The 14,119-nt window shown below is 39.3% G+C and overlaps 1 protein-coding gene across 4 annotated transcripts in view; it reads right to left on the bottom strand.

The window, feature by feature from the left end:
* The window catches only part of Nell1 (neural EGFL like 1), an 826,302-nt gene that overhangs the window by 595,544 nt on the left and 216,639 nt on the right, over positions 1-14,119 (bottom strand). For all 4 annotated transcript variants that reach the window (XM_077797508.1, XM_077797507.1, XM_077797506.1 and 1 more), the window contains 2 exons: positions 8,905-9,039; positions 7,875-7,977 (listed from right to left, as the gene is read on the bottom strand). In XM_077797508.1, coding sequence (XP_077653634.1) covers positions 7,875-7,977; positions 8,905-9,039 — 238 coding nt within the window. The remainder of the gene's footprint in view (positions 1-7,874; positions 7,978-8,904; positions 9,040-14,119) is intronic.

Raw genomic sequence — 14,119 nt, forward strand, 5'->3', positions numbered from 1 at the left:
ATTAGCTGATCCATCCCCTTCTTTTAACATAGGAAGAGAAAAGCCCAGAGACACTAGTTTACTTAACATCATAGCTCTGTAGTAGATACTGTGGTGTGCTACCCCAAGCCCTTCCATGACCAAAAGATATATCCCAATGGTTGTTGGAACAGTTGGCAGCTAGCAGCTCCCAGCTGACTACTTAGAACTTATCCTAGGTTATAGAGAGTCACCTTGCCCAAGGTCAATTCCCCTTCCTTGGATAGCCTATATCCAATAAGTGGTAGATGAAAGTGGTACAAAGTTCTAGTTCCCTTACTCCACCTCAGGACAACTCTTAAAGGCAATTACAGTTCTGAAGACCCCCTACAGGAATAACTGAGGTGTTTGTAACTGCATTGAATTCAACTTCTCCTCCTGCCCAATTCTGTTTCTTTCACTACCTCATTCCTACCCCAGGATTTATCCTGGAAGCATTTCCTAATGAAGCATATGGAAATCTCTGCTTCAGAGTTGGTTTCCCTCTCAGAACCTGACCGGCAGCAACCCCATGCCCCACCCAACCTGTTCTGCTCTAGTAGCCCCTCTCAGTGAATGGAACCAGCATTCTCCTTGGCACCCACACCCTGGCACCTGGGGTCCTTCCAACTTCTGCCTCTCACTCAACGTTGTGTCCATGCAGCACCCAAATCCTAGCAATGTTCCCTCCTTAAGTTTCTCAAGTCAAATTACTTTGCTCCATTCCACACTCTGCCCCTGACACTGTCTTCATTGAGGCCATGATCGTCCCTCTTCTTTAGTATTTCCTAAACCTCCTAACTCTCCTATGTTCTGATCTCAGGCTTCTCTATACAACAAGCAGGCATATTTTTGATGTGCCCTGACACTTTCATAATAAAGAACAAATTCCTTAATTAGCACACAAGGCCATGTATGTTGCTCTTATCTCCCAAACTTTATAACTCACCAAGTATGTGCTTTCACTCACCCTCCCAAACATTCGTACCTCCACATATGCTCTGGCCAAAATTTCTTCTTCCTTCCAAAATTTGCATATAGTTTTCTCTGCTAGAGGGACATTCAGCCTTGTCCATCTTCCCCTGGCACCTCCTGACCCATATACCCATCAGTTTCAGTGCGGGCATGATTTCCTGAAGATGTTGTTCTTCAACTTTAACGCTGGCTAATTGCCCTCAGTTTGTGTTTCCATTGCACTTTGGACCTAATCCTGCAGAGCACCCATCACATTACATCTTAATTTCCCATTTCATTATTCATCTTCCCTGATAACTGTAACCTCCATGAGGATAGGAACGATTCATAACTTTATCTGCAGCATCAAGCCCAGTGGATCTCTGGCCTTATTGTTAGTAATGATTAATAGTTCTAAAATTAATGAGTTCTACTTAGTCACAAAACAAACAAAAAAACAGTCAAATTCCCAGCTAAGAGTTAACTCTGCAATTTAATACAATTTCCAACATTAAAAGTAGATACTGAGGTTTTAGAACAAAAACAACAAGAATGGAGAATCAATACAATTCCCTAAATTGAGCCTTTTACTCCTTTCATTAAAAAAGGAAACCCATCCCTGATTATCTTTTATGCCTCCGTTTTCTAGATAAGCCATTGATCCTAATGATGATCTGGATTCCCTAATTTGCTTGCATAGAGACACCACATCTCCAAAGACCTGGAATTCCTATCTAATAAATTCCCATACTCCCAAACACAGCTGCTGCCAACTTGGCAAGGTGGCTCACTCCAGAGTGACAGTTCTGCTAAATGCACTGCTGTCAAATCTGCCATCTGCTTCTTGGCCCATGCTGGGAAGTACAGAAATAGACTTTTCTTCCTCCTTTGCCCCTTGCAACTCCCACGATGGTATTAACACAATGGCTACCCTGTCTTAAGACATTTGCTTGATTCCTTTTTCCTCTTGGACAGATTCACCCCATAATTCTTATCTGGAGAGAAGAATGTCTCACTGGGTCACATCCATCCCTCAAATTTACCAGTCCAGCATAAAATCAAATGTCCACTGAACTTTATGCCTTTACCTAGGAGGGTGATTTAGGGATTCACAAATGATATCAACATGTTACTACAAACCCCAGTCATTTGCAACTGTGCACTGGTGCAGAACATGTATATGATTAGGATGCCAACTACCTATGAAATTATCTCAGACAACTTTCAGGATCACCACTGGAGGTCACAAGAATTCCCTTTGCTTTCCCCATAGTCATTCCTACATTCTATGACAGTGTCCCTCCCTCCCTGCCACTGCCCTCCATATGCTAACATCAGTCCTCATTATCCAACCTCTTGATCTATAGCCAAAAGGCTTATTTTTGATGTCTGAGGAAATTCAAGCATAAGGTGAGTCAGGCTCTGGTGCCTTTGGCTGGGACATCTGGGACTTCATTTCAACAGCTTTCAGTGTGAGTAGAAACGTAAATGGATACCTGAAGCCATTCATATCACACCAGGGACATGCAAACTAGAATATTTCACAGTGTCCAACCATGAAATTGAAACCCAGCACCAACACACACTTCTCCATGATGTCAAAAACAAACAGATTGGGGATTTAGAGAAAGAGTTGGGCAGTTGTATCTTTTTACATCCCAGATATCTGGTCCTTCAAAATTGACCTTGATTTTTTGAGTGGGGGGGGGGGCTGGACACTTTTGCCATTCGGTTGCACACTGAATAAACAATTGACAGGAATGGCTTAATGTCCCTGTCACATGTAGATATGAGATTGCTCTGTCTTTATTAAGGTACTCATACTCTGCACACACTCCAGTCATTCCTTGGCACTCAGAACCTAGAATGTCAACACTGGCATTCTGCTTTACACTTTAAAGAAGAGTGGCAGATCAGAGGGGCTGAACACTCAAGGATTTGTCCTTCCTCAGTTAGCTAATTCATAGCCCCAGCTTTAAACACGACCTCTCTGAGCAAGGCTCCCACATCAAACTGGCTGTCCTTCAGGCATCTCCAACTCAAACATGCTGAAGAGAATGTATCACTCCCCAATCTACTTTCTCCACCTGCCTTATATCTGTTAATCGTCCTATGAGTCTCCCACAGGCTATTGTTCAAAACCTGGCAACCTCTCCCTCACAGACGTTCATGCAAAACAATGCTTATCGAATATCTATCCCATGCCAGGTTCTCTGGCTGTCACTCACATCCACTCCTGCCTTTGCATCTCTCTAGGCAGTGCCCGACTGTCAACCTCATCACCTCTGCCTGGAAATTGCCCAAATCTTATACCTAATGCCCCTGCCTCCTGCTCCGTGGATGCAGTGGTCTTTTGAAAAACACTCCTTTAAGTATGCCACAACCCTGCGTGAAAACCTTGCTTTTACAACCAAAATCAATGCTGTGTCTATTTCCATGATTTTGCACATGCAATTCCTCTAGCAAGTATGTTATTACTCACCTTGTGCACCTAGAAATTCCTACTCATTTGTAAATATTTCTGCTAAGCTGTTATCCATGAACTTTCTCTCTCTCTCTCTCTCTCTCTCTCTCTCTCACACACACACACACACACACACATTTCTGATGAAGTTAATTACTCCCTTCTCTGTGCCATCTCTATCTCACATCATGTTCACATCACATAATGTTCTTTATAGTAATAGAGATGATGCATGAAGTGAATAAAGCAGATAGTTTAAGAGCATCAATTCTATAGCCAGTCTGCCTAGGCTCCACCTAGATCCCTTGGGCAAATTACTTTTCCTCTCCATGCTTCAATTCCTCATCTGTGAAATGAGAATAATAGTGGATCCTACTACCTTGAGTTGTTGGAAGAATTAAAGGAATGAATGCACATAAAATGACCTAGTTCCATTCCTAACACAGACTGAATCATCTACACTGTTGTACCCAAAGTTGAGAACAACATTTGGGATAAGAGACCTCAGTAAGGATTACTGAATGACTTCAGTAGACTATAATCTTCATTATCATCCTCAAACCACATTGGCAATTTCATTTCTACTTCTTACCTGTAAACACCATGTATTGTTTTCAGACTACTTCCTTTTCCCTCTACCACTTCAGTTTCTTTACAATTTCTGTTTTGCATAGCTGAAAGGTTTCTTCTCCTCCTTTCCTCCTCCTTCTTATCTCTGGTAGTTCTCAAATATATCTACCAAAAGAATACAGATCTTGGGAAACTGCTACCTGGAGATTCCAATTTATGGGTCTAGATGGGGTGCAGAAAATCTCCAGTTTAAGAATTTCATGGAGTGGGGAGAGTAATGTGTGCTAGCTATGCTCAGCCTGCCTTGAATAGAGCAGTTACCCAATATGCTTTTAAGGAATGAAATTCCTGCACCATATTCTGGACCACTATGGTCACCTAGACAAAGTTCTTTCATATTTCCACACAGCTGCTCTCCTTTGTAAGTGATCCTGTGACCACAACAAGTGCACAAACATTTAGAAAGCCAGCAGACAAAACATCTGTTTGCTTGTTTCACCACTGGGAATTGAACCCAGGGACACTCTAACACTGAGCTACATCCCCAGTCCTTTTCATTTTTTATTTGAGACAGGATCTTGCTAAGTTGCTTAGGGCTCCACTAAGACTGCAGTTGCTAAGTTGCTGAGGCTGGCCTTGAATTTGTGATCCTCCTGCCTCAGCCTCCCAAGTCAGGGAGAGTCATCACAGGTGTGGGTCACCCTACCCCGAAACAATGTGTTTTATGTATTAGCTCTTTTTGTCTGAGTCAGAACATACCTCCTCATGGTGTTCCTAGAATACTGTCTCACCTAAACCCAAAGAGAATCTTAGAAAAAGGTTTTTGGTCACATAAAAGAAATTTACTTGAGGCAACTCTCAGAAGAAATAGAAAAAAAAAAGTCAAAATAAGGAACTGAACCAAGGGAAAATAAGTATCCAATAAATAATGCCTTCAACTATATTTATAATAGCATTGAATGTGAATGGATTAAATGAACCAATTAAAACAATTCAAATTGTCAAACTAGTCTAAAAAACATGATCTAACTGTATGTAATTCATACCAGTTACACTTTTTTTCCTTTAACATTTGTCAGTTTTAATTGACAAACTATATATATATATTTACTTAAAGTATACAGTATGATGTTTTGAAATATGCATACATTGCAGAATGGCTAAAATGACTAGTTAACCCATGCATTGCCTCATGTACTCATTATCTTTGAAACGCATAACCAAAGTAAATATTCTTCATCATTTTTTTCTGGTGTGAAGAGATATAAAAACTTCTAGAAATTCCACTGACTATCTGCTCTCATCCCCCAGCCCCCAACTATCCAACCACTGTAGCCATCTTCTAGAAAGCTGTGAATATCCACTATGGCTCCTCTTCCTGAAGCATTCCACCAGTGTCTTCTCTGCTCTAACAGTGCCCCAATACACAAGCCTGCTAGACTACACTTACAATTCTGCACACTGAAACCCAGGTCTCTAGATGAAAGGCCAGTTTCTCTGATGGGGGAGGGGGAGGGCTCTTCCATCACTATCCCAGGCACCCATGCTCAGTAACTGCTTAATGCATATTTCTATTAAAAACTAGTAAGAGATGAAAGCCTTTCAGGCCAGAGGTTCTCAACCTTTTAATTACCTGAGGTACACTGTATCATTTATTTTTAATTTTTTCTTGAGTGGTATTCTTAATAATTTATTTGTATTCTCACTTTATTAAACTCTGAACACGTCAAACTATCAATCAGAGCTGCTGAGAAAATTAGTGCCAACTAAATAAATTTCTATGAATTCCATAAATGACAAAAAAAACACCAATGTTTTAGTTAGCATGTATACCAACATCTTGGTAAAATTGAGAAACTTACTGAGATAATTTTTAAAACATAAATCTCTCAAAGAATTAGAATGAAGAAAAATGACTATCCCACAGAAATTTAGTGAGGAGTCAATTTAATAATGTGTATCCAGGTCCTTGAAAATGTTAGTGTTTGGCCCAATAATTCTATTCCAGGAGAATTCTATCTTAAAGAAAGCAAAAATGTACAAAAAAAAATGTTTTCTGTATGCAACATACTACTGAAAAAAGTAATTTAGAATAGCAAGAAGTGGGAATCAACCTAGACATCCAACAACTGAGGAATAGTTAAATGAGTTATGCAACAAACAGTGGGAAACCATGAAACTCACTAAAATGATATTTATACACTTTTTCAAAAATACACTTAAGTGATAATCGTAAGTCAACAAAATAGGATCTAAATTGTCTGCTCAGTATGACCTCCTCAACTGTACACACACACACACAAATCTCTTGAAATGCAATCTGCTAAAATTTCAGGAGTGATTTTTTTCCAAATGACAGTATTATGTAAATTCTCTATCTTTACCTTTATCCTTCTCTGTGTTTTCAAATGTTATATAATAAAGATAGTGCTTTTATGGTTTTAAAGAAAAGCAAAGCAAAAACATTAAAAGCTAAAATACAAAACATCTGAAGGATCCGTTGCTCCCATACCCAAACATCTCCCAAGTATTCACAAATCTGCATGGGGAACTCAAAATAACAGGGTAAAATAATTTCATATTTTTTTAACAAATTCCTCATCTTTTTTCAACTTCTTTCCTTGATGACAATTATATACAAAATCAACATGAGAAAAAGGTAACCCGAAGCTACTCATAACTATCTTTCTATTATAGGATCAAACTATAAATTCAAGATCTGGACACCTGAGCTCGCTGTATTATCAGACAACACCTCTCAAAGTCTTTGGGACATAAATAAGAAAGCTCCTCCCTCTAGAATAACTCCAAGGATACCTTCCAGAACTCAGGTACTGTGCCAACCACGACAAGCAGAAATATTCCAAAGTTCCTTTTGAAAGAATTCAACAATATTTGAGCTGGTGTGACCAGACCAGCTATCCATTTCCACCATTGTAGCAGGTCACAGGCTATTCCTGGCAGTGTGACCACTCTGCCTTGAAGGCTGACTGATGTTAGCATGCGTCTTTGATAACTAAATGATCTTGAAAGCTATCCATGGGATGCCACACTTCTAACTAGAACCCTCCTCTTCTGTTGGAGACCACAGGGTTTGATGAAAAGACTACAGGCTTTGCAGTCAGCACAACTGGTTCAATAACTCACCCTGCCACTCACCAGCCTTGTGACCTTAGCAAATTGACTTACCTAAGCCTAACCTTCCTGTAAAATAGGGTAAAAGCAATACCTCCCTAACACATTGTCATGAGAATGCAGTAGACTGGTAGAATTAAGACACCCAGCATGGTACACGGCACATAGTGACAGCCCTCACTCCTGCTGCCTCTGTTCATTTCACTGCTTCATGTGAAGCAGTGCCCTCTGCAACACACATGAAAAAGTGTTTTCAAATCATGTTATGTGAACCAGCCAACACTGAAGGAAACTGTTTCAATATTTTGATTGAATACCATCCTGAAAATTCTAACAAAGTTCCCTTAATAACTAGAGAATCTTGCCAAAACACAGAAATAGGTACTTGATCATTCAAAATTAGGAGACAGAAGCACATGAAATTTTGGAGTTGTAACTGTACAGATCATCCCCACCCAGTGGTTTGATGACAAGTGATTTAACTTCTGTGAACACAAGTTACCTACACATGGAATGGGAGAACAGTAATCACAGGTGATATAAGGGGTGTTTTTTGAAGGAAAAAAAAATCCATGTAATAATGTCTGCTGCATCTGCAAGTAATTAAAACATCAGGCTCTTCTTATTATATATTTAGTACTACAGCAACTGCCGGTGCTTCATTTTATCAATGTCAATCAGTGGGATCCTGAAAACAGAGGAAAAATAAATCTCAAAGCACAGACGGACAGTGTGACCATCAGTTAGTACTTACGTCTGCAGACCTTACAACACTGGCCAGCGATGTGCACCGGGAGGGATTCAGAAGAGCAATTGAGAGGGGGACAGGACATCCTTCGGCATTCCACAGCGCCACTCTGAGGAAAAGAGGACAGGGAAAGAAATCTCAGTGGCATCCTTTGAAACTCTCCTGTGGTGTTGAAAGTTCACATCTCATCCCAAACACTCATCAGGGAAACAGAAGTAGTGTGGGAATTCCCAATCCACTCCAAGACCATAAATCAAGCATTTTCTCTAGCCCGAAGGAACCTCTGTCACCTCAATTACTTTTCTGATATACATCACTGGCTTCATCCCACCTGCCCATGTGGGCTAAGTAGATTAGGCAGAAAACAAAAAGCTATTTTTATAAGAACATAAATAACACCTTTTGCAGACCCTGTCAATCATTTTTGAGACTCTAACAACCCATTTTGTATTTTCCTGGATAAACAATGGCATTCTTCAGATATTTATCAAGTAATTTCAACTCAACAGGGTTTACATACTAATTTTTGGAAGGGGCTCTCATAATTCTCTGAAACAGATGAAGGAGCATACAAATAATGAATACCCTAAAAGGCAGAGAGTAGGGAAAATATCTTGCAAATTCTCTGAAAGAGATGACAGCTTACAAGATACAACAAAAACACGTAGAGACTAATTAAACCCCACCTTTTAAATGTGATTCTGGCAGAGAAAAGTTGAAAATAAAGCTAACCATTAGATTGTTTGAAAATCAAAGGAGTCTGTTCCTCCTTCTACACTCCAACTCCCAAATTTCAAACAGTAAGGTCCTCATGATAATATCAAATCAGAGTGTATCAAAGAAAGTACATTTCAGTTGCCACGAATGTACACTACAAATGACACTGCTCCAGCATCTTTTCACAATTGCTCAGATTGCTAAGGAGGAGTAGGTATAAAGGAATTAACATTACATATTAAAGAACACGATTACATTATAATTAGTGAACCTGTCCCCTCAAAACTGTCTTATGCTATTTATTTACAAAGAGGCTTACTTTGCATGTACAGTTCCTGCAGTGGTCACCGTCAACCCAAGAGTCTTGGTCTCGATAGAGCAGTCCACTCACTTGACAAGTCTTCTCGCAGTGACAGTTTTCCAATTGACTAAGTCTTGTCTCTGCATAATTTAGCTGCGGGAGAAAAAAAAAAAAAAGAATTACTGGGCATAATAGTGTAATTTAATTGTGTTGTCCTAATAAAGCAATAGAAAACAAGAAAAAAAATCCAAGCAGGAGGAGAGAGAGAATATTCAGTTCAGTGTTTCATAGGGAATCTGTATCTTTTTTTTTTTTTTTTCACACAAGGTGAAATCACTCTAAATTGAAGACATATTGGCTGGTATGGTCTAATGAACACCAAATGAGACATTAAACTCTATTGCAGGAACCTCTCTGGTGTTCATAAAGGTATGTACTTTCAACTCCAGCCCACACAGTGAAACATGGGTAACAAATGTGTTCTCAAGGACTGATTACAATGTTTACCGGAGATCTAATCAGAAACTCCAGGGCACTTAACATTTATCTCCCTCTGTCCTCTCCATGTTCTTCACATACTAACCAGAGTGTCAAAGTTTACAAGCTAGGAAGTCACTGTCTAATATAAAAACAAAAAAAATTCTGGGGGACCTGGGGCTAAGAAAACAAAGGTCATAGAAGGATCTAATTCCTCTCTAGGGTGTGATGCCCCCAGAGTGCCCCATGAATTTGCTTTGGTGTTCAGATGAAGGTCATGGGTGATGAGCAAACCACCAGTTGAGATCAGGATTTTGTAAAATAACCTTTTCCATTTTCTAGGCCACCCAATGGTTACCATGAATCACAGAGTCTTCTAATCTCCAGTTTTGAAGGGATTATTAAGTGGGGATGTGCACACTAAAGAACACTCACAGTGACCATCCACCATTTGAACGTCTCCAGAAGCAGCATGCACTGTTCCCCTGAGGGAAGCCACTTTTTTCATTAGCTCTGGAAGTTTGAAACAACTTCCTGGGTTAGAGCTGTGACATCTCTCTTCCTTTTTCCTATTAGATCAATTTTGCCCTGTAACCTATTCTGAGCAACTCTAATTTTCAAATATTGAAGGATCTCCAGGCCTCACATCTGCTCTAGACCCCAATCAGTACCACCAGGTTTCCTTAACAGCTCCTTATGATACGATTCCAATCCTCCCTCCTGATTACTTTTCATCCAGCCAATGCAGCTTGCCTTCCAAAATACTGTGTGGTATTGACTGGGTAGCTAATTGTAGAGTGCTTACCTACCATGCACAAGGCCTTGGGTTCAATTCCTACCACCAGAAAAAAAACAAACAAATGAACATACAATGCAAAAAAAAAAAAAAAAGCTGAATATGTCACTTTGGTTAGAACTGTCTTTTGTCATATCCGTATTGAATTCTACCCCAAAGCAATATTGCCCTGTGGTCCTTTCCCTCACATAAAGACTGCCATGACTGAGAAAACAATACCAGTTCCTATAAATACACCTTGTAGCTTCTTTTCATCTTCTCAACTGCACTTATGTCTCCAGGTCTTGAGTGTTCTCCCCATACAGGAGATCAATTCCATCTTTGATCCAACAAAAAACTATTTTGAACCAATAGTTCAGGTCTAATGTTTTGAGTCTGGGGAATAACTATTCCTGCTATCTTTCTAGGTCAACCATAATTTCATTCCTTACATGCTCCTATAAATTACTCTCAACCATGCTATCCTTTGGAAATGAAACCCATGTGTAATTCCAACTTCTAGTTTGTTATTTAGTTTATTCTCTTCCTCCAAGTTTTTGCAACTTCTCAGGAAAACTTGCTCATTGTCTTTTATGGGTGGAAGCAAAGGGCAGAGGAAATAATAAATAGGATCTTAGACAAGCCACTTGCACCATGATCAGCCCCCAAGGAACTAAGAGTTGACTCTGCTTCAAATATCCACTTTTTGTGACTCCTTACAATATACATGATCTTCCAAAAATTCATATTTCACTTAAAACTCTGACCTAATTATATAGTTACTAGGATCTATGGTAATTAGAATCTATGGGAAATCTTTAGGAAATCCAGATAAAATATATTTCTAAGAGTTAAGTTAGCCAGCCATATATAGGTCAGAGATAATAAAAAGGAAAAATTTATTTATCATTATCATTTATTATTATCATTATCATTTATTATTTATCATTATTATATTATTATTATTATGGAATAATACCTTTATTCCATTTCTATGAACCCCACTAGTTTCTACATAAGGTAGTGACTGAAACATGACCTAGGATTTCACAAAAGAAGAATTGAAATAGATCAGCATGCCTCTTAAAAGTGGCTTAGAATAGGGTATCTGAGAGTAGAAGTGCCTGTCTCACTTTGAAAACCTGGGACAACTCTGGAGTCTATATCCCTTTAAGAAGGACACTTTCAAAAGTCTAAATAGTCCAAAATGCAATTATGTGTCTATCCAAGGTTGTTGAAAATCTAGGAGTTTGCTTTGGGGTTAATATCAGCAATTATCAGTACTGGTCCAACAAAACTGAGCTATGCTCATCTACAAAACTCAATTCCTAAGGAAAACATCAATTTCAATTTAATGGATTCTGTCCCCCTTCTGAACTTTGTTTTTATTTTTAATATATTTAGCCTTTTCTGACAACATCGGAAAGCACTAATCTCTATAATAATAATAAGAGTGCATCAGACAGATGCAAAGGCAAAGGGATATTAAGTCAAAAAAGCTAATTTTTCAAAGGCATTTAATATGTAATCTTGCCTTCCCTGCTAAATCCTATAACAACAATAAAGGAGAAAAACAACTCTCCAAATCAAAAAATGAATTACATTTTCTGTCATTGGTATTATCATGTTGAATTTATACAAATTCATTTTCTAAAGCTATTTCTACCCTACCTGCCATTTTCTCTGAGAATGCTTGCAGATCCAGAGTAGATACGGTATCAGATCTACATCTCTATTCTGTTTTACCTCTGTCCGTGCATTTATCTAAGCAACCATGGACTGAATCATTTATTCTTAACTCTACCCATTCAAAGATAGACAGCAGAGGCCTTTTTCACAGTAAGAGGTCAATGAATGGATCTGAGTACATTAGTCATTCGTAGATTGCTTTTTCTTTGAAATGCTATTCATTTGGAGTTCACTATATAGAAGAGGAAAAAAGAAATCTTCCATTGTTAAACCTTTGAGCTTAATTGAAAAATCATTATTGAGCCCCTTGTAACAATGAAATCTCTAAATTAAATATGTTACAAGCTGAAATGCCACTTCAAGCGCTGCTTGATTAGCCTACACAGATTTGTCAAAGATTTAAACAAAAGTAACCAAGAAATTCCCAATCTCTAGCCTCTTCTTCCTGAACTTCAAAGCAGAGTAGGATTACAACACTGGGGGAGGGGGTGTTGTGATCAGGACCTTATCACAATACACTTGATCTAGCCAGTGGGTAGTTCCCACAATAGCAAGAATTTCAGAGGAAGCCAGGGGAGTGGTGGATTCTTGGGAATCACTAAGGTGTGAAGGAACAACAATACAAGGGAACTCTTTTTCACCTCCTCTGCCTTGAAAAAAAAAAATGCAGTTTTACCAAAATCATAGGATTTCTTAAGAGGTCTCTTCTCTACCCTACCTCTGTCACCTGAATGTGATTGAGTGCAATTCCTATGATCTTCCCTGGCTCAAGCAAGGACATAGTCATATACCAGTACCCCAACTCTGAAAGGAGAAAAGGAACAGTGAGCTATCCTAGGCAGACCCCTGGGCTGATCGAATATTCGTATCTATTTGGTTGCTCTGGCTGTGGCTACCAAGCCCTGTCCAGATTGTGCACTGGGCTTGCTCTCTGGGAGGGCTCAGGGTTTTCACTATGAATAGTGTGAAGATTTTCTGTGACCTTTCAAGACTTCTCTGTACCTGCTCTAGCCCAGGGCCCAGACAGCAACTTGTAGTCTCTGCTGGTCTTTGTAATATCAAGTCATGGGGAAGGTATGCATTTTCTTTAGGATCATCTTTCCCTTTTTTCTAGGTTTAACAGCATAAATGACAACAGCCACTACTTATCAAAAGTCTGTTCTATGTCCTGTACCAAGCCTCACTCACCTATTCTCATGAAATATTTACAAAACCAGGAATAATTTTACCATTTAATTAAGGAAGAACAGCAGGTAGAACAAGTTTAATGAGTTGCTCATGGTTACAAACAATAAAAAAAGTGACAAAAAGGGTACTCAGAATCAGATCAATCTGAGTCCAAAGCCCATTCTCTATCTGAGCTAATGAGTACAGACCATCTTCATCATGGCTGCTGGACAGCTCAAACCAAATCTCCAAGCTTCATTCCAAACCCATAAACTAAGTCTTACCACAATAGGTTCATTTAACCAAAGGCAAAGGCTGAGCCCAGCTGGACTTGGTGCCTAAGAATTCTCTGCTTCTGGGGACCATATTTAACTTTTGGTTTGCCTCACATCTCCAGGTGCCATCTTCTTCAATTTGCCGAAAGACCAAATTACACTTCTGCTTCTACCAAGACTTCACTGATAGACCCAACTAAGATACCACATTCAGTATAGAAATAAAAACTTCAGAAAATTATCACAAGGTTGACACAAAGAGATGAATGCCACAAAGGCCAAAACAAAGTAGCAGCAAAGATCCCAGGAGGCATGTGAAGCCAAAGGTGGCCTACATCCTGAAGGTTTCTCCTGAAACATGGAGCCCTTGAGTTCCCCTTTGGTGGCTCACAGGGTGTAGTGAGGCAGAACTGGAGATCAGGGTATGCCCAAGATGTGGGTTTTTTATACAAAGGTGGGTATCTGATCATCTATACATTCAGCTTTACAGTGAACTAAACGGAAACAAGCCTTGCACAAAAGCACAAAGTAAGTACTTCCTACTCAGACTTGGCACTGGCTATAGGAAGAAAAAAAAATTTTAATTCTTCCCTGATAATTCACCTGGCCTAGCCTAGGTTTGGAGATGGATCCTGGGCAGTGAGATAATATGACATAGGGTGATCCTGAGTGATTCTGTCCAAAACATACACAATGTCAACATGCAGGACTCAAAGAATTCCCACAAATTTCCAAGGAAAAGAAGAGCTCACAGCCAAAGGGTGAGATAAAAGTCCTTGTTCTTGCCCTAGCCTTTCTCCATAGGTTACTATAAGCTCTATTCACTTCCAACAGGTACATCTGAGAATTT

This window comes from Urocitellus parryii, chromosome 4 (genome assembly GCF_045843805.1).
Source record: "Urocitellus parryii isolate mUroPar1 chromosome 4, mUroPar1.hap1, whole genome shotgun sequence".
Lineage (NCBI taxonomy): Eukaryota > Metazoa > Chordata > Mammalia > Rodentia > Sciuridae > Urocitellus > Urocitellus parryii.